Source organism: Halichoerus grypus, chromosome 5, assembly GCF_964656455.1.
Source record: "Halichoerus grypus chromosome 5, mHalGry1.hap1.1, whole genome shotgun sequence".
NCBI classification, from domain to species: Eukaryota; Metazoa; Chordata; class Mammalia; order Carnivora; family Phocidae; genus Halichoerus; species Halichoerus grypus.
The window spans coordinates 16,733,562-16,755,353 of NC_135716.1; the positions used below are offsets into that span (position 1 = coordinate 16,733,562).

Consider the following 21,792-nt stretch of genomic DNA (forward strand, 5'->3'; position numbering starts at 1 on the left):
ACAAACATCTAGAATTCCCAGGCACTTTTAGGACAAGGGACCTGAGATGTGTCCAAGTGGGCAGCAAAGTCTTCTCGAAGAGAAGCTGTTCCTCCAGATCTATTTATGCCGATGTAAACACTTGCCAAGGAAACAAGGCATGTGGGCATGCGCTGGCCCCGCAGGCCCTCGGGTTGCTGCAAAAGGCAACTGGAGAGTCACATGTCATAACAGTGGAAAGTACATATGCAACTATTCTTAGCCCTGGAATGTATACACTGTCTCCTTGCCCAGTGCTTCTTTCCCGAAGTTCTAGAAAACTGCGAAAGCACCGTTCGCATAAACAAATCCAGAACTCTCCCAAGACAAATCATTTGCCAACTGAAGGAAAGGCCTAGGTTTATTGTTTTACTTGGAACCCGAGGTGGAGGCTCTCCGGAGGAACCAGCTGGACCAGGATCGGTGGATGTCACCGCAGCAAACCAAGGTAAAGATCTCTAATGCTTAATTCTTCTACAGGTAGACTGCCAGGTGTCATCCAGGAAACCCTGCCCAGAGTATTGTTTGGTCTCTGCTTTCTCTTTGTCACATCTCCAAAACAAAACCCCAAAGACTCTGTAAAATCGTGTTTTAAAAAATAAATTGCAAAGGCCCATTTTCATCCTTCAGTACTGTCTCGTTACCAGAGGGCCACGCCCCCAGAATGAATCCTGGGGGAATAACTAACACCCAGAAAGATGCTTACACAAGCTTACTAAATAACATATGCTGAGAAGCTGGAGCAAGGCTCACGGATTTGGGCTGGTCAAATGCATGGACTGTCACCTTGCTTCAGCCCCTGACCATCAGGTAACTTCCAACAATGTTGGTGGTTCTTTTTTTTTTTTTTTCCTTCTCAGATTATCTGAAGATGCTCTTTGCCTGTTACCTTTGGGAGTAATCATAACCAAAAAGAGAGGTGTTGGCTGTGAGGTCTGGGGTATAGGTGGCCTCTCTTTCCAATCTTCACTAAGCAACATTCTTGGCAATATCCACAAGCATCTTAGTGAATGGACATAGGTGCTCTGAGTCTTGGAGACACGACAGCTAAACCCTTCAGCACATGCTTCCCCTTGGGACCTCTCCCCCTCCTTGTAGGATGGACAAGGAGTTGCCAGACGGGCTGCTCTTCAAAGACCACGACTTCTCCTCTGACTTATTGAGGCAGCTCGATGGCTTGAGGCAAAACAGGATGCTGACTGATGTGAGCATTTGTACTGGGACCTGCGAGGTCCCCTGCCACCGAAGTGTGCTGGCCTCCAGCAGCCCCTACTTCCGGGCCATGTTCTGCAGCAACTTCCGGGAGAGAAGCGAGGCCAAAGTCCAGCTGAAAGGCATCGACTCTGCGACTCTGGAGCCGATCATCTCGTATGTGTACACTGGGGAGGTGCACATCACGGCTGAGAATGCCCTGCCTTTGATGGAGGCAGCCTCCATGCTGCAGTACCCCAAGCTGCTGGAGGCCTGCTCCTCCTACCTCCAGAGCCAGCTGACCCCCAACAACTGCCTGGGCATGATGCGACTCTCTGAAATCTTAAGTTGTGAGACCCTCAAGAAGAAAGCCAGGGAGGTGGCCCTGACGTGCTTCACAGAGGTGGCCGCCTCGGCCGACCTGAAGGAGCTCTGTGCCTTGGAATTGAGAGACTACCTGGGGGATGATGGGCTCTGTGGGGAGGAGGAGAAGGTGTTCGAGGCCCTCATGGTTTGGATCAAGCATGACCTCCAGGCCCGGAAACGACACTTGCAGGAGCTGTTCAAGCAGGTCAGGCTTCAGTACATCCACCCGGCCTTCTTCCACCACTTCATCGCCAATGATGCCCTCCTGCAGTCCTCACCCTCGTGCCAGACCATCCTGGAGATGGCCAAGAGGCAGATGTTTGCCACGTACAGCACCACCAGTGCCCCAGACCTCCATCCTCCATGGCACGTCCCCCCAAGAACCTCTTACCAAGATTTCCTCATCCTCTTGGGTGGGAGGAAGGACAACCAGCAGACCACCAGGGATGTTCTGCTGTACAACAGACAGACCAACCAGTGGCAGGACCTTGCCAAACTCCCGACCCGGCTGTACAAGGCCTCAGCCATCACCTTGCACCGTAGCATCTATGTGCTGGGAGGCATGGCTGTCGGGGCAGGGAAGAACGTGCCCAGCCACAACGTCTACATCTACTCCCTGAAGCTTAACCAGTGGAGACTGGGGCAGCCCATGCTGGTGGCCCGCTACTCCCACAGAAGCACTGCCCATAAGAACTTCATCTTCTCCATTGGGGGCATTGGAGAAGGGCAGGAGGTCATGGGCTCCATGGAGAGATACAACAGCATCTTCAACATCTGGGAGAGTATGGCCAGCATGCCAGTGGGGGTTCTCCACCCTGCGGTTGCTGTGAAAGACCAAAGACTCTACCTCTTTGGGGGAGAGGACATCATGCAGAATCCTGTACGCCTTATCCAGGTAAATGGCTGGTCCCTCCCATCATGGAAGTGCATGAATGTACACCCATGCATGCACATATGTGCATGCGTGCACACACATACACGTACGTGTGCACACATACATACATATACATGCGTGCGTGTGCACATACATGGATACATGCATGCATGAGTGCATGCACACATACATATAACACACATTATCATTTGCAGAGGAAACATAAAGGAGGGAGGAAAGATGGAAGGGAGGAAGGAAAGAAGGAAGTTTAAATTCAGCAAGACTTTATCCATTTATGAATTTTTGTTGTGTAAGATTAACACATACAAAGGAATGTCAGATACAACCCCTGTCCACAAAGAGTTTATCTTTATTTGAGGAATAAAATTAGTATGTCTAAAGCTTCAAAAAAAATAAAAAATAAAAGTTCAAGCTAGAACACATTGAATGTCAGATAGTGAAGTTCTATAGGAATTCTGCAGACGCCTCTAACCCAATTCAGCAAGACCTTAGAAGAAGATTCCCAAGCTTTGGTCCACAGTCTGTTACCAAGTTCCTGGGAACCCAACCTCAGATCAGCTGAATCAAAATCTCTTTGTGTGGGGTCCTGACATATACTTGTTACAGACGTCTCCAGGAGATTCTATGGAGTAGCCAGGTTGGGGAACCTTGACCTTCAATGATAGGTAGATGCTAATATCACTAGCAAGCTCTCTGAGAAGTGTTATTAATAGAGACCAAAATTTCAAAATATTAAGCATTTTATGCAAGTTCCAATCTCTGCAGCTCACGTAATGATATGAAAAACTTGAATAATGAGCCTGTCTTTAAAGATGATGCAGGAGATCCCTGGTAGTTGCTTTGTTCATTGATGAGAGCTATCTTGAGCCCCAGCCCCAATAAGAGCCCTGGGGACACAGGCATGAGCAGGAACATGCACTTACCCTCCAGGAGCTTCAGGACAATTGCAATTCAGGTGCTGACTGGAGGGGGGCTTTAAGAGCACGGAGCGTACCCTAAACCAGTCTAGAGGGAATCAGGGATGGTGTGAACTTTCGAGGTTGGTTTCCACTGACGTGAACAGGGAGGCAAGAGAAGAGAGAAGGTGGGTAAATGAAGAGGGAGCATCACTGGGAAGATAGAAGGACATGACTTGGATGGAGACAGGGGCAAGAAGCCTCTCTGAGCAGAGGCAGAGTCCTCTGTTGAGGTGGTGTTCCTGGGTAAGGGAACAGCTGGACCAAAGGCTCTGGAGCAGACAGGGGCATAGCCCATCACCTGGAGGGACTGACAGCCTGACCATGTAGCTGCGACACAAAGCGGGGAGGCATAAAGGTGGTATGCCTAAGCCGAGCTGGGGGGAGGGGTTAGTCTCCACGTGGTCTCCATCAGCCCCCTTCTCAAGCTGCCCTGAGTGACCCCTCCACCCAGACTGCTGCCCCTGAGCCCCTACTACAGAAATTCTGGAACATTCTCAGGGGGTGGGTGTTTGTGGAGATGAGGCTGACCTGGCAGGCTTTCTAGACCTTGTCAAGGAATTGGGGTTATAGCCTGAGAGTAACAGGGTAGCTGAAGTCATCAAATTTGCATTTTTAGGAGTTCCTCTGGATGCCTTATGGAGAAGGGATTGGTGGGGCCTAAGTGAACAAAGGGAGGAGAGTTGGGGGACTGTTCTAGAGGTCCAGCCAGGTGGCTTGGGCTAAGTTGGTGCCAGTGGAGATGGAGAAAAGTAACAAGCTTCAGTTTAATCCTTGTTTGTTCTTGCCTTCACTTCCCCAGCCCATATTTTCAGCTCTTCTCTGACCATCTAGGCAGATTTGGATTCTATTCCAAATCCCGCTCATTTATTTGAGCCAAAAGAGACATGTTCTGCTCCCCACCAAGCTCTAACCACACAATGCAGTTGTAACAAAGGGCTCCTATGTAAAGCTAGAACCCCTCCCTCTTAAAAAAAAAATACTTTTCAAAATGAAGTCAACAAATATGCTAACGACTTCACATTGCAAAATTGTTATTGATTTCCTAAGAATAAATACAAAGCTCAGAAAAGCTTTTAAGCTGGCATATCAAGAAATGCATAGTACCATCAAACAAGATGCTTGCAAAGGCAGAAAAAAACCCACTAACATGTGAATAATCCTTTTACGCTGCAGTGGTGAGAAGGGGAAAAGGGGAAAAGCATTCATGTAAGCTTTTCTTGTCTACTTAGCCTTAGCTTTGAAACAGTAATTTTACTCATTCAACTATAGCATGAGATCAAAGCTTGGGGGTTGCTTGATGGAGTAGGTTGGATTTTCTGGCACAGATTCAGTTTTCTTTACAGGATGGTTCTTCTGCACGCATGCATTCTTTTAGGAACTATTGAACAGTGGTGTCACTGTGCAATTTATGTGTGTATGTGTACCTTTCTCCCTGGCCTTTTTTCTCCCTCTGTTTCTGGATGGCATTGAGCAAATCCTTCACCATAACAAAGCATCACTTCCTCCACTGGTCAAGCACCATCTTTGTTATCCTTGCCCCAACCTCTCTGGGGGTATTATGAGGATTGTGTGCAGATGTTTAATCTATCTTTAAAACCATACTCCAAGCTTGCTGACAAAGAACAGAAAGCCAGGAGGCAATTACTCACTCAGTGTTTACTTTTACTCCAAGGATCCCACTTTCTAGTGTCATCTACGTATTTTCAGATGAAACAGTGAGGCTGCCCCCATCTCTAGCACATGGCCTCGTCTAGGCTTCACCAACTTCAAGAATGGAGAGACCTCAAGAGGTCTCCAGTCTCAAACCGCTCCATCAAAAAAGGCCACCCCTATACGGCCCCAGGCAGAGTCATGAGTGCAGTGGTTAAGAACTTGGACTCTGGGCTCAACCAGACCAGCTCTTCCATTCCATCTAGCTGTGTGACTTTGGGCATGTCACTTAACCTCTCTGAGCCTCAGTGATCTAATGTGAAAGATGGGGGCAAGTAATGGTACCTACTTCATAGGATGGTTGTGAAGATCAAATTTGGTAAAATTATAAAAAATAGAGTCTTTCATATAGTAGCAATTAAATTTTATATAGAAAGAATTGCCATTTTCTTTGGTAAATAAATGTTTTGCCCCTTCTTTTCTTATATGAAGTCCATCCTAAATCTCTCATGCTAAATTTTGCTAGTAATGAACTAATTTATATTTGATATTTGAACTTTATTTAAACTGAAGGGGACATGTTCTGGGAATCATGCTTTGTGACTCTATTTCAGACCATGGCCAAGGAGCCCTGCCCCAACTCTTTGCTCGTTCTCTTTTCTCATACTTCCTCTATGATTCTAATGATTTTCAGGCATGAACTGTTCAAAAGCCTTCCTCATTTAACCCCAAATGTATTCTTGGCTCTAAAGCCCTCTCTGATACACTGGAACATTTAGAAATTTAAACATGAGCCAGAAATAGAAATGATTGAAAAATCATTGGTTTTATGAATACCCAAGTTGCTCCATTTCCCATTAAAAGAAAAAAATGTTCCGAGCAAGGTAAGCAAACACATACCTCAATGCGTAACTCTTGGTCCATTCTATAGAGACAGAGCCAAGGATCTCATGGGGGTCACATAAAGACCAATTTCTAGTAATATATACTTTCTGTTATTTAATTACATTTTATTGATAATAATACAGCTGCCTACATTATAAAAAGTGAAAAGAAAAAGAATCCTATTTCAATCTCTTAAATACTACTTCTATCTTTTAAAAATTATTTATCACTTTAAAATGCAGCACCATGATCGTATTTCTCCCTCAGGTTTATCACATTTCCAGAAACACATGGTTCAAAATGGAGACGAGAATGATCAAGAATGTGTGCGCCCCTGCAGTGGTGCTTGGGGAGCGGATTGTTATCGTAGGAGGTGAGTTTGAACAGAGGATCGCTAGGCTGGACACAAACTTGGCATCTCCCATGGAAAAAGGGTCACTAATAGACAGATGTTGTTCTACAAAACAGTGTTTTTAAGAGCACATCCATCCAACTAGGGGAGTGTGGATGACTTGACAAAGTTCTTTTCTCATCCAGAAGTTTCTCCCTGTCTTCATCTGTAAACAAGGAATGAAATAATACCTATTTCACGGAATTGTTGTGATAATAAAATGTGCTCGCATATCTAAAGCACTTAGCACTATCCCAGATACCTGGCAAAGACTCAAAAAATGTTTGCTACTGTTAATAATATTAGCCACTAATGGATCATTTCTTTGCGATTGCAGTATAGTGTCTTGGTTAAGAGGACTGATTTTAGGGTCAAACCTGGGTTCAAATCCTGACTCTGTCACTGGCTGTATACTCTTTGGCGAGTTATGAATCTTTTTCTGTGCCTCTGTTTGCACATCTGTAAAACGGGGATCCTGAAAGTGGGAAGTGGTGGGGACCAGATAGGGCTGTTGTGGGAACGGTTCCTGAATTTCCAAGGCTCCTTTGCTGGACTGTTAAGGCTCTTGGGGGGAGAGGGGCATGTGAGAGAGATGAAAAAGCCAATGAGACAGAGAAAGCTGCTAGAATCCAGAGGCTGCTCCCAATCTAATGCTGCCTGAACTTGAGGTTAAGGATTCAGGGGCCAGAATCAGACAGATCTGAGTCTAAACCCCAGCTCTGCCACACACTGGACCTTGGGCAGGTTACCAAAACATTCTACACCTTAGTTCAGAGTCCAGCCTTTGTACTGGGCAATGGCAAAGATCAGACATGTTTCCAGACTGCAGACTTCCAGTCCCAAACGAGCAATGCTGAGCTTGCTGGTATGCCATTGGTTTTCAGGTTACACAAGGAGGATTCTTGCTTATGACCCTCAGTCCAACAAATTTGTCAAGTGTGCGGACATGAAAGACCGGAGGATGCACCACGGGGCCACGGTGATGGGGAACAAGCTCTATGTGACGGGCGGGCGGCGGCTGACCACGGACTGCAGCATCGAGGACTTGGCCTCCTTTGACTGCTACGACCCCGAGACAGACACCTGGACATCCCAGGGACAGCTGCCTCACAAACTCTTTGACCACGCCTTTCTCACTCTCCAGTGCATACCCCACACCCCCACCTTCCCATGAAGTTGTCGAGAAACCATGGGTCTTAGTCAAGACGCTTTCTGTTGTAAGAGATAGAAACCCAACTCAAAGGAGCGTAACCCCAAAAGGATGCAGGGAGTGCCCACAGGACCAAAAGTTCCAGAGCCTGGAGGCCTGGAACCAGGCATATTGTTGACAGAGCGCCCCGTATCTCTCTGGCTCTCCACACTTCCACCCTGTCTCCCTCTGTCTCTCCCCTCCTCCCCCCACTTACCCTCCTTCTCTACCTCATCTCTGTTAGACTTCATGCTACAAACAAGCTTCTTTATCCACAAAGTATGAAGACAACGGCAACTGATAAACTCAGACTCAACGTTTTCTGAAGTTGCATCTTCAAGACAGAACTTCACCATTATCTATATATTAACCCTGAAAATAATCCTAATTGGCCGTTTCTTAATTCCATGCCTTCCTCTTGAGCCAATCACTATTTCTGGGGCTTGAGCTACTACAACTGTGTAATCCCGGAGCACGTCCCTACAGGAAGAGGTCAGGTTGACTATTATCATTGACAGCTCATCCAAACTGCACATCATGAGATAGAAGCAGTTTCCCAAAGAAAGAACTGCTGGGCTGACCAAAACCACATCTGCCCAGGGCATCATGGAAATCCAGAACAAAAGGCGTCCCTGGAAGCACAGGGTCCAGGTGTCAGTGTGAGAAATTGGCCATGACCGTTTTCATTGCCTTCTATGGATGTAGTAAATCGGAATTCCAGGATAATGTGTGCAATGCAGTATCTAGTGTTTGCAAAATTATCTATGCAGCCAGAATAAAGTTTGTTTCTTGTGCCAAATGATGTTTTTTTCCAGCCTCTGGGGAGCTATAAACCTGCAGAATTAATCAGGATTTTCATTTTGGTAAATGTTATGAGAATCATTCTTCTGAGGAAAGCCAACAAATTCCTTCAGAGATCCCAGCAATTATTGCCCTCTCCATGCCAGGGCTGAATAACCCCACAGCCCTCTTGGTCTCAAAGCGCCTCCCAAGCTGGCTCAGTCCCACGCTCAGGAATAAACTGAAGATGGTGGCACATTATAATCACCTGGCAGTCTTCTCTCCAGCAATGGAAGCATCTGGAATGGGTCTCACAACCCTGAGCCTGGCACCAGAGTGCCCTCAAGCTGGAGCCTTCCTCGCCACCCAGCTCTCCAGGTTCATGTTCTGGACTTTTCCTTTCCTCCCAATTTATATTCTTTGCACTTCAGTTTCTCCTGCTGGGGTCCAAAGCTCTGCCCTGCTCCCCAGACCATGTGGCTGTGGTCTAGACACCCTGCCCAGATTGTCAGCCCCTGCTCCTCATCCTGGATGCTGTCACCTTAGCGGTTGGCTGGCCTCTTACTACAACCTATTCTCTTTGAACCTCTCTGTTCAGGCTCTCGAGCCCACCTCTCCCTGCAATAGGTAACCAGTGACACCTCTCCAGGGCCTAAAACGCAGTGCATTTTGATTTCTCATCTGACTTGACCAGTCAGCAGCCTACCACACAGATGACCCTCCCTCCATCTTGAAATGCCTTCCTCACTCTGCCTCTGGGATACCGCTCACCCTCTCTTCCTACTCCCTGCACTTCATTCTTGTCTCTTTCTTTCCCAACTAGTAACTGGTGGTGCCCACCCCCCCAACCAGGGCTCAGCCCTTACGCCTTTTGCGCATCTACCCTCACGCCCCGGGGGGGGGGGGTGTGGAGAGCGAGCCCCCTCGTGCATGGCTTTTCCTTCCTGCCGCGCTGCCGACTCCCCACTGTTCTCCACTTCCAGACTCCACTGCTCGCTCCATGTTTCCACTTGGATGTCAAATACCTAAAGGCGACATGTTCCCGATCGCTTTTTCCTCACCAAACCCTCTCCTCCCGTAGTAGGCTTCCCCAGCCTGGCAGAGGGAAACACCCGTATCCCACCTTCTCGGGCCCGAAGCCTTGGACGCCGCTCTAGGCTCTTCTCCCTCACCACCCACTCGGTTCGGTTAGGGCGGGCCCCCCCAGCCACCTCCCCCCCCCCAGCCGCTCCACCAGCCGCGGCTCTTACTCTGGTCCAAGCTGCCATCGTGCATCATCTGCACCCATCTCGGCTTCCACCACCGATCGCCCCCAGATCTCTCTCCACCCAGCGGCTTGGGGCGTCTTTCACAAACATATAAGTCAGAAGAGGTCACTCCCCTGTTGAAAACTCTCCAGAGCTTATACTGGAATTAAGGTAAAAAAAGGTAATAAAACATTTTTTTAATTAAAAAAAAAAAAAAAAAAACCCTCTCCAAAGCCTTCCCAGCTTTCTCCGATGCCTTCCAGAGACCTGCAAGATTGCTCCCCCCCCCACGCTGTTCCCCTTCTGCTCTCACCGCCCAACGAGTCCCCCCACTCAGCGTCGGCCCCACTGGCCTCTGGGCTCGCACATCTGTGTCACACGCACTGTGCCCTGCACTGGAACGCGCTTGGCCCGGATGCCGCACCCGCGGGCTTCCCCCCCTCCCTCCCTCGGGTCTCCGCTCAGAGATGCCTCTCCTCACTGCGCCCATGTCGGGGACCGCAGACACCTCGGTCCCCCCGTCTTCACTGCGTTGTCATCGCTGGCCAGCCTCCTAAGTGGTCCTTGCTGCTTCTACTCCTGCCCACCTCTGATCCTTCCTTGAACAACAGCCAGGCTAATCTTTTTAAAACACAGCCCTGCTCATATTCCTCTCCTGCTTAAAATGACTTTACAGCTTCCCAGAGACCTTTGCATAGAGGTCCCAATCCCTTCTCCAGCCCCCAGGGCCTTTGCCACCAGCACCCGCCTGTCTCTGGCCTTGCCTTTTCTGCTCCCCTCTCCATCTCAAACTCCCACGTCACTGCGGATAGCCCCTGCTGTAAGCGCCTCAGATCCTCTGCTCAGGGATCCCTGTGTCCTTCTCCCCTTCCCCTTTCCCACCCTGGGGAAGAAGTAGCATGGCCCACCGAGGTCAAGCCTGGAGGGTGAGAGCTTATCCCAGAGGGTCCCATTTGCCTGGAATTGGAAGTGGGAGTCTTGCCATCCATAAACTCCTTCTGCGGCCTCCAAAATTCCTTCTGTCAGAGACTTGCTAATGTCTCCACTTTCCTTCCCCTTCGTCTAAATCCAAAATGTAATAAGCCGCCCGAGTCTGTGGCTACTCGGAACTTGTCCAAGTCTCGCTGGGGCACAGAAGAACTAAGTAAATTGTCCCCTGGAGTTTATAAAGATGGCACCAGGGCCGGACACATTCGGACACACATGGCGGGCCAGCTTCGTGCGTCAGGTAAGACACCACGGCAGGTGCATTCACACACCTGGGCATCCCCCCGGCCAAACCCCGTATCTGAACTGGGTTGCAAAACGCCCCTCGGGCCATAATGGGTGCTTTCCAATCTGCTGAGGATAATCTCAGTCCAAAAAGAAAGAGAGAGAAGGTTTTGGCACGAGGCTTCCTTCATCTCTTCATCTCACTGTTTGAGTAGAGAACCAGTCCAGAGCTGAGGTCAAAGTATATTTAGCCGGCAGCGGTTAAACTGAAACATTTTAAGTAAAAAATGTCAGATAGCCTGACTGATCATCTCAACAGGCAACAAGGGAAGGGGCAAAAATGAAGTGGAGTAAGAGCTAAGCAAGAAAACACTAACAAAAATGTCAAACACCCTGTCCCAACATAAACCAGTGAGCAGGAGAGGAGCCAGAAGAGAAAACAGCGTCCGCAAGAAGAAAGTGGCTGAATTTACCTTCGCCGCCTATAACAAAAATCTGCAGGGTCCCAGAGGACAAGGACTGTGACGGGTCTTACTCAGACACTTTGTCCTTCTCAGGATGTCTGACGCAACCCTGCCTCACTCCAACACGCTATTCCCTCAGCCATGATGCCTTTCCCTGCCCTGCCTACTGAACTCTTACTCGGCCTTCCCCTCTTCCGTGGAGCCTTCTCCAACCTTTCTACACCCTCCCCCCTCCCTCCCTTTGTTCCAACTCCTTCCACTTTGTAGCACTGTAGAGACTTGTTACCGGAACTAGAAGGGGAGCTCTTCATGGGAGCCCACAGAGTCTTGGTCCCTATGAACCTCTAGGCCAAGTTCAGTCAGTACTTGGCATACAAACAGTGCTGACGCGTTTGCAGGATGAGTGAGCAGATGCACAAGTGAATGGGCCCTAAACATCACTGGAGCATATGGGCTGCTCTGGGTGCAAAGAAGGGCTTCGTTATCGGACAAACTGTCATTCTCTACCTTCGAGCTCCATCACTCCAGAATCTGCCTCCAGGATCACATGGCCTTCTTCCAAGTGTGTCCTCTTCTGTCTCTTATTGGACTTAGAGCCCACCCTAAACTAGCAGGATCTCATCTTGATCCTCACCTTAATTACATCTTGAAAGACCCTATTTCCAAATAAGGTCACAGTCTGGGATCCAGGTGGCCATGCATTTGTGGGGAGGCATTATTCGGAGCCACATGGCACGGACTCCTCCTCCTCTCCCCATTTCATCAGGGCATCTCCTGGGCGGGGACTGTGTCTTTCATCTCTGTGTCCCCACTCCAGCCCCGCAGGGCCTGGCACTGCAAAGATACTCAGTAAATGTGCACTAAACTCAACTCAACCATTTCTCAGGGGCCAGCAAACACCGAATGGACCCCAAGGCCTATGTATACAAGACGCAACTTCCGAGCAGCTTCCCGAGAGGCCAGGGTGAGCAATATCTGCCAAATGCCCATCAAGAAGGAATTAGGGTCAGGCATAAGAAATTATGCAAGAGAACTAATCTGTTAACACAATGTCACTGGTTATGTCCTATTCTTGATCTTGCCAACATAAGCCTTTGGGGTGACGTCATGAGAGTGAATCCAATGCTGAGGATTCTGGGGGGGGAAGGGAGTCTGGCTTCTGAAATGTCAGCTTCCACGCAGTCTTATAGGAATTCTAGGCTCCTGTTCAAATGCCACATTATTCTCTTCATGTGGGGAATTTGGTCTTTGTTTTCCCTAAAGATACCCGTGAGTCTCTCTTCCTCCTGATTTCACTGATTTGATTTAATTAGCATTCCAGGGCCTGTAATCCAGAATTCCCCGGTAACGCTCCCATAACAAGCCAGCGGTCCAGAAAAATGGTGCTTGGAGGACACAGACAGGGATTCAGGAGTCCAAGGTGTTTCTAAGTTGGGAAGATGCAGACGGAAGGTCTGTCCTATTCCCACTCAGAGGCTGTCTTTGCAGTGTCCCCAACAGTCCCATCGGCCCTGCACACATTCAGAGACAAGAGGGCCACCTCAGGACAACTGTAAAAATCAGAACCTTCCAAAAGGGGTTGGAAGGGAAGCAATGTGGAGACATCTACACTCAAGATAAGACCAAGGAGAAAAATAGCAGAATTCATTAGCAGAGTCTCTGAGACGTTTATCTTTTGTCAAGTATTTGAGAAAAAAAGGGAATTCATCCCCACTTGGAGTATAGATTTATTTGACTTACTTATCTGAAGAGCAAAACTGAGACTGCTAATGGATTTGCTCATTTATTAAGCACTGAATTACCTAGCTCAGTAAACACAAGAACCTTCTGGCACCTCCTCAGCACCCTTCCTGACCACCCTAATGGAACCCCCACCCCACCCACTATGTTGTTCTCTCTCGCTCCTTGTTTCTTCCCTTCATACCTTTTATCATAATTATTTATTGTTTTATTTGCTTTCCTGAGTTCATTTAGTTGACACTCCCACCCAAATGGAAGTTCCCCGAGAACAGAGAACATGGCCGCCCTGTTCGCATCTGTTTCCCTGGCACCTGACACAGAGAAGGCAATCAACAAAGATTTGTTGAATGAATGGCAATCCAGGCATTTAGGATGAGCACAAAGGAGAGAGAAGGTAAGTTTTTGGAATGGCATGGGAGAAGAGGAGAATAATGGGGAAGGGGTTGACTGGCATGGGAGGGCACAGTGGTCTTTATCCAGGTGAGTGTTGTAGCAAGATCACTCTGCAGGCAGCCAGAGGAAGCATAGAGTACTCTGGAGAGTTCAGATGGGAAGCTATTCCCATCCCTAGGAGGGATAATGAGGTATGACCACTAATATAAGAGTGAGATATAAAGGGAAGGGAGGACACAGGAAACAAGGAGGCGAATCCACAGGCACTAATTGGACATGGGAAAAGGTGAGGAGGGGAGCAAGGAAGAGAGAGAGAACAGCTGCTAGCCTGGCTGACCCACAGGGCACCTGTGCCATCAGCAGAGAAGTACAAAACCAAAGGAAGGGGAAGTTTGCCCAGAGTTCCCACCCTCCAGAGTCACAGAAGAATGCTCCTTGCCCTGGGGGTTTGTACAAGTCCCAGGCATCTACAATCTTGCTCATAGTCTGTCTCACCCACTAGATCTTAGGGACCCATATTTCAGAGCCCCTCTTAAAACTCCAGGCCATCACTGAAAACATGTCTAACAATGGCTGTACAGTGACCTTTCATGTCGGTGGAGGAACCTGTGAGGCAGATGTGAGTGGATGAGAACAGAGACTGAGCCAACATGTCTGGGTTTCAGCCTGGTTCGGCAAGTCACTGGCTGTGTCGCCCAGGGAAATTTAACCAACCTCTCTGTTCCTCAGTTTCCTCATCTCTAAAATGCAGATTATGGTAACATCTGCCTCTTCATAGGGTTTTTGAGAGAACTGAATTAATGTACGTAAGTGCTATTTGTGAGTTTGCCATCATTAGTATTGTTATGAAATATAGAGCACTGCAAAGAGCAAAGGCTCTGGAGCCCACCTCTGCCATCCGCAGGCTGTGTGGCCTTAGGAAGTTCTCTCAACCTCTCTGAGCATCAGTGTCCTTATTGGTAAACTAGAGATGATGATTCTATTACTCTGTAGTGGGTTGAATAGTGGCCCCCTCCCTGAAGATATAGCCTTATTTGGAAAAAGGTCGTTGCAAATGTAGCCACGCAGGGGATCTCAAGATGGGATAATCCTTGATTATCTGGGCAGACCTTAGATCCAAGGACAAGTGTCTGTATCAGCAAAAGGCTGAAGGAGATCTGAGATGCATAGGAGAAGGCCATGTGAAGACCAGGGCAAAGCACGCAATTCAGCAGCCCCACAAGCCAAGGAAGAGGCAGGGAAGGGATTCTCCCCTAAGCCTCCGGAGGGTGGGCAGCCCTGCCAACACCTTGGCTTCCAGAACTATGAGGGAATAAATTCCTGGTGTTTTAGGCCACCAGGTTGGTGTTAATTTGTTACAGCGTCCCCAGGAAATTAATACATTCCCTCATAGGATTGCCCCAAGGACTGAAAGAGGGCACGTTCATGAAGAAGCCAGCACTCAACAATTTATAACAATTACTATTATCACGTACTTCCTGTCTCTGGTCCTTCATGGTCCCACCCGTAAAATGAGAATGTTAGAAGAAATAAAGGTGTCCAAGGTTTTGCTACCCATGCCGGTTCCTCCACCACCCAACTCTTTCACAAGGCAGATTGGGACCAGGTTAACCCCTCATCTCCCCTCTGTCCCTCGCTCTAGGGATCCATGATGGACAATGTCCCCGGTTTCCCGGTCTTCACATCTCTATGTCCAACACAGAGGATGTGGGGCACTTGCCCTTAACCCATCTCCTCAGTGGACATGATGATGAGACAGAATCCCGAGCAGTCACCCTCCAGATCTTCCCACATGAAAGAAAATCCTAGGCGAGCCACTCAACCCCACTAGGACATGGTTGCCAAATTATATTTTAGGCATTATGATATTTTCCTCCTTCTCGGGGCTTGATGAGGGGGAAGCACCCAAGACAACCATATATATGTCTAAAGCAAAAGTAGCAACTATGAATGGTGGGGGTTATAACAGATGTAGAAGTAAAATGTACGATGACATTTTAAATGTCAATGACACTTAAAATTTAAATTTACAATAGCATTGTAAATGACAATGATAGAAGGAAGGATGGAAGGGAGGAGGTGATAAAGCTTCATGGGTGTGTTGCATGAGGATGCAATGATCTCTCACCAGACTATAGAAGAGGCCCCCTAACCACTCTTCCTGGCTCCCAAGTCTCCTCTTCTAACTAACTGTCCCCCGCTAGGGGCAATCCTAGCAGGGATTGGGGAAGCAATAGATCCATTTATCTTTCTAAAAGATAATCCTGGCCAGGTCTCTTCCTTGCTTAAATCCTTTCAATGGTTTCCCACCTCAAAAACCTTAAAGTTTCACTTCCATATTTATGAGGTCCTTACATGTGGAAGAATAAACAGCCTCCACTTGACTAGGTAACAAATAAAATGGTAGCAGAGGGCCCACCCAATAGGGACTCAGTAAATGCTCTTCTCCTTGCTGCCCCACACTCCCTGTCCAGCTGGCCAAAAAGAAAACTCTCTTACTTGCCTGTTAACAATGTTCAGCTATGGGACGCCTGGGTGGCTCAGTCGGTTAAGCGTCTGCCTTCGGCTCAGGTCATGATCCCAGGGTCCTGGGATCGAGTCCCGCATCGGGCTCCCTGCTCCGCGGGGAGCCTGCTTCTCCCTCTGCCTCTGTCTCTCTCTCTGTCTCTCATGAATAAATAAATAAAATCTTTAAAAAAAAAAAAAAAAAAAAACAATGTTCAGCTATTAGCTACAGCTATAGATATATAGAAAACAAGACTAAATAGATCTCAGATACATGGCCACTAGCTCTTCATCCTATGGGGACCCCATGACATGCTCTTCCATACCAAAGGCATAGGACACTTACCGCAGAAATGCTCCATTCCGGTGAATGTGGTCAAGCCTTAGTTTCTCAAAATGTCTTCAGGGAAATACTTTGCCCTCAAAATTTCCTCCTTTTCATCTAGAATGATGATTCATTTCATTATTCAGTGACTGAAAATTCATGAAATTTTGTGGTTAAAGCAAAAATGTGTCATACACAATTCCATATGTCCATGCAGTGGGACTGAGAAAAATCTAACAATGAAAACCATCGTTTCTTCCCTCAGAGTTTAACAGATATCTCCACCTTTTTTTTTCACTTATAATATTTTTATCCCCTTAATCAAAAACATTGCTTTAAAAAAATTTAGATATAAGGCTCTATAAATAAACATAGTGGTCGAAGCACTGTACTTTCTTAGATTAGTTTCAAGATTCAAATTCTCAAATGCAAATGTAACATTTCTGAGTCATGGAGTTGGAAGGAGGCCTAAGAGACCAGTTGGTCCAATCCAGAGAGGCAACATGGAGAAACGGAAACAGCAGTGGGCCTCATGAAAAGCATCTAAGGACCTGGATTTGAAGTTCAGCTCTCCCTATAGAAAGAGGGATCTTGAGTAGGTCACTAAGCTACCACGTCCTTGCCTATAAAATGGATGAATCTCATTTGCCCAACATGCTTGAGAAAATTGCAGCTGTAAATGGAAAAGCAGACATTGCTCTATGGTGGCCATAGATCCTCCCACATTCTTCATTCCACCCCTCTGGGCTCAAGATCCATTTCTCCTCGGGAAGCAAGAGTAAAGGGATGACTGGAGAAAGATACCGAATACACTCATATAACCAACATCCAGATCAGGAAACAAGACATTACAGCACCCCAAAGGCCCCTTCACACCTCTACCAGTCATTAGACTCTCCAAAAGAACCACAACTTGAATTTCCAACACCTCAGATTAGTTGTGCCTGTTTATGAAGTTCCTATATATGGGACTGGATAGTTTGAACTGTTCAGTACAGCTTCTTTTGCTCAACGTTAACTTTGTGAAATTCATCCATGTGGTTATGGGTAGTTATAGTTTGCCCATTCTTGATGTTTATAGTATTCAACCCTACAACGATACCACAATTCACATTTCTGTTTTACTCTTGATGGGCATTTGTATAGTTTCCCATTTGAAGCTATTATGAACTTATCTTGTGCATATCTTTTGGTGAATATATGTACACTTACCTGTTGAGATTTGTAACTAGGAATGAAATTGCTGAGTCACAGGGTGTGCATATGTTCAGCTTTATAGGTATGGCCAATAAGTTTTCAAACTTCTTGTACCAATCTCTGCTCCCACCAGCAGTGTATGAGAATTCCAGCTGCTGCACATCTTCAACAACACTCAGTATTGTCTGTCTTTTTCATGTTTGCCATTCTGGTGGGTGGAAAGTTGTATCACATTGCAGAATGATATTTTTAAAGTGTAAATCAGGTTATGTTACTCTGCCAATGGTTCCCTTTGCACTCAGAATAAAACCCAACTCTTTAACCTGACCTACAAGACCCTGGTTACCTTGGCTTTCTTGCTGACCACTCATTCTACTCACCATGCTTTCTCTAGTCTTCAAATATGCCAAGGTCATTGCCAACTGAAGATCTTTACATTGGCTGTTTCCTCTGCCTAGAGTGTTCCTCCTCCAAATATTCCCATGACTATCTCCTTCTTGTTCATTCATATATTCAACAAATATTAACAAGTGATCATCAGGTTTCTTCTCAAGTGCCACCTCCCTCAAGAATCCTTCCCTGACCACTGTCTAGTATAGTCATGGATACTCTCCCACACCACCCCACATTCACTCTCTAGTCCCTTACCTTGCTTTATTTTACTCATAGCACTTATCACTACATCCACTTCCTCCTTTAAGAATTATGTTTTCTGCCTTATCATATTAAGATATAAACTAACAGCAGAGACAGTGTATCTTCAAGGCCTAGTAAGTATTCAACAAATATTTGTTGGATAAATGGAGAGTTAATGGAAGGAATTCACAGGTAGCTTTTCAAAGATAACTGTAGAATATTAAAGCTAATGGAGCCCCTTCCTTTTTATCCCCCCACTTGATTGATAAAAATGAAGCTCAGAAAGATAAAATGACTTGGCCAGGTTCATGGTCAACAGCAGAAATGGGGTTTGAACCCAAGCTCATGATTTCTAATTTTAGTACCTTATTCTGCCTACAAGAACGGGGGTGGGGGGGAGTCTTATTGCATTTGAATGAGTCCCTAATTACTGAATGTTGGACATTAGGAATTGATTCAGCACAGAGAATTACCCCCCTTATACCATGAAGGTAGACAATACTTCAAGAAGATATGACAAGGGAATTGTTTCTGACTCTCCCAAATCACCCCTGACCTTGCTTCAGAGGAAGAGGATGATATTGAGAGGGTAAAAAATGCACAGAGCTGGCCCTCAGTCCATCTTCCATTCTCTGCAGACAGGAAAGAGACCCATCTTGGCAGGAACAATTTCCCTGGACTTCCAGGGCCTGAGATCTCCCAGGGCAGGAGATCATGCCCTACCAGGTGAAGGCCCTGTTTTATGCTTAGTTTGGGTGAGAATCAGGTTGTACCACAATGTGAGCCTCAGGACTAGTTGCATAATTGGATGTGTAATCAGTACCTTCCAGATCTTCAGCCAAAAGCACTCCTGATACCACTTCAATCTTGCTGAATCATCTCTAAACCCCATGACTGGATGATTCACTGGTCTCCTCTGGGGTCATGACTATCAGGTGTTCACCCAGAAATGAGAACTAAATTCATAAGGGGAAAGATCCTTTTGTTGGAACTCTGGTTTTTTCAGTGCGTCAACCTTTAGGTTTCCAACGAGTAATGGAGGCCACATTGCTCTCTTCCTCATTAATCTAAATAAATGGAGAAAGATAACCAGAGACTAACTAGATAAGATAAGGAGCTAGCGTTTGGAAAGAAATCAACCTGGGATGATAAAAACCATACAAATCCACAATCTCCGACCACAGTTCTGAAATCCAAAAAGCTCTGAAAACCAATTTTGCTTCTTTGCTCCTTTTGTATATTGGCAGCAAATTTATTTGGCAGCAAATCCTGACAGCAAAAATTGACATGAGACTATTTTTAGTCTTTATTTATCCATTTCAGGTGCATACTCATACATTTTCATGCCAGAATATTACTGTTTGATTATGAGGTACTGAATTAGACCCCAATGGGGCGTTTCAAAATATACAGTATATTATGCATCTTATTACTTTAATAAAAGCTAAAAAATTCTTAATACCCAAACATATCTTGCACCTAAGATTTCAGATAAGGATGGTAGACCTATAATTTTTCACTAATCATATTTGTTCTGTACAAAAAAGCTAGGGCAGACAGTATTGTCCCCATTCATCAAATGAATAGACTGAGACTCAGTGAAGTTATTTATTGCTGCATAACAATTACTCCAAAACTTAGTGGCTTAAAATAACAATAAACATTTGCTATTTCATGGAGTTTCTGTGGGCCAGGGATTTGCGAGTAACTCAGTTGAGTGGTTCTGGCTAGAGGTCTCTCATGAAATTGCAATCAAGATGTCAGCCAGTTATCCAACATGTTTTATCTGAAGATTTGACCAAGGCTGAAGCATCCACTTCCAAGACAGCTCACTCACATGGATGTTGGCAGGAGGCCTCAGATCCTTGTCACATGGACCTTTCCATAGGGTTGCTTAAGTGTTCTCCCAATATGGCGACTGAATTTCCCCAGAGCAGGTAAACCAAAAGAGAGCAAGATGGAAGCCACATATCTTTTATGGCCTGGACTCAGATATAACATTCTATCATTTTCACAATATCTTACTAGTTACACAGGCCAGCCTGTCCAATGTGAGAGGGAACTACACAAGGACATGAATACCAGGAAGCAGCTGTCAATGGGGACCATCTTGGAAGGCCAGCTACCACAGTTAGATATATCATTTTATTTACATTTTACAGATGAAAGTCTAAGCAATTGGTCCAAGGCTTCACAGCTGGTCAGGTACAAAATCAGACTTAAAGCCAGGTTGACCAACTCCAGAGCCCATACTTTTAACTACGACATAATACCATCTCCTTCATTTACTTGACCATCCTCCTAATATATTGAATATTTAAGTAAATTCCTCTTTCTTGTTACTATAAATAACACTGAACACTTTCTACATAAATCTGTATCTCCGTCTCTTTTTCTTTTGTTGGCACAAATGCCTAGAGGCAGAATTCCTAGGTCAAAAGTTATAAACATTTTTAATCCTCTTGACACATATTATAAAAAAATAATTGCCAAAAAGGAAACACCAATTAACAATCTCAGAGAAATTTGTGTGAATGCCTATCTCACTACATCCTTGATACAACTGGATATCATCATTGTTTGAATCTCTTTTAATTTTATAGGCTACAAATTTTTATTTTGATTTGTACTTCTTGGAACATTTCTTTTTCTCATATGCTTATTATTATTATGTATTTGTATCATTTAGGGTCTTTGGTTATAAGAAATAGAATTTGACTAATTTTAATTAGAGAGGGAAGTAGTAAAAGAATACAGGTGGCTCACAGAATTAAAGGAAAGCTTAGTAAATCTGGCAGGGACCAGAGCATCTCCAGGACTTTAGGCAACAGGAAGAGAAGGATAGTAATGCAGGCCACCATTACTAGGATGAGTCAATTTCAACATTCTGTCCACCTTTGGGTCAAAGAACCCTAGTTGGAATCATATGTCTAACCTTGGGTAGGCAGGGCAAGGTAAGTTGAGTCAGCCAAGACAACACTTAGTGGGGAGAGGTAATTACCCAGAAGTCAGTAAATTGCTATTACCAAAAGAAAGGAGGAATGCAACCTAGATAAAGAACAATAAATGTCTACTACAGGGTTTAATTTGATGGGTCCCAAACCCATTCTCTTAAGTTAAAAGTCTTCTGCTCCTTTTGCTGGTTTATGATCTATTCTTATTAATTGCTCAAGTAAAGGACACTTACTTTGTTTTTACCTAAAAGTTCAGCATCATTGGGACCCCACCATAGACAAGCTGGGGAAGAGTTCTTTTTGGTTGGGAAAAAAAGTCTAGAAATGTAGAAATGTGGTGATAAAATTCCTTCAACCTTTCCAAGTAAAATAACCAAGATCCAAGATCAAGGGGATCACGAAGAGACCTACAATGGTCTGAATGTTCATGCCCCTGCCCCCACCTCCAAAATTCACATGTTGAAATCCTAATACCCAATGTGATAATATTAGAAGGTGAGGCCTTTGGGAGGTGATGAGGTCCTGAGGGTGGAGCCCTCATGAATGGGATTGTCTTATAAAAGAGACCCCACATCACTGTGTAGCCCAATTTCCATCTCCTGTAGATACAATGAAAATCTGTAACCTGGAAAGACAGCCCTAACTTAACCATGCTGGCATCCTAATAGCAGACTTCCAGCCTCCAGAACTGTGAGAAATAAATGTTTGTTGCTTATTAGTCACCCAGTTTATGGTATTTTCTCATGACACCAAATGGAGTAAGACAAGCCCTTTACCGGAAGTTGGTAAACTTTT

General features: G+C 45.8%; 1 protein-coding gene across 1 annotated transcript; it reads left to right on the forward strand.

Moving 5' to 3' along the window:
* Nucleotides 1-249: 249 nt before the first annotated feature.
* KLHL38 (kelch like family member 38) lies at nucleotides 250-8,337 on the forward strand. Its single transcript, XM_036108377.2, has 4 exons — nucleotides 250-466; nucleotides 879-2,470; nucleotides 6,232-6,337; nucleotides 7,240-8,337. The coding sequence occupies exons 2-4, from the start codon at nucleotides 1,082-1,084 to the stop codon at nucleotides 7,527-7,529; spliced, it is 1,785 nt and encodes a 594-aa protein (XP_035964270.2). The 5' UTR covers nucleotides 250-466; nucleotides 879-1,081; the 3' UTR covers nucleotides 7,530-8,337.
* Nucleotides 8,338-21,792: the final 13,455 nt, after the last annotated feature.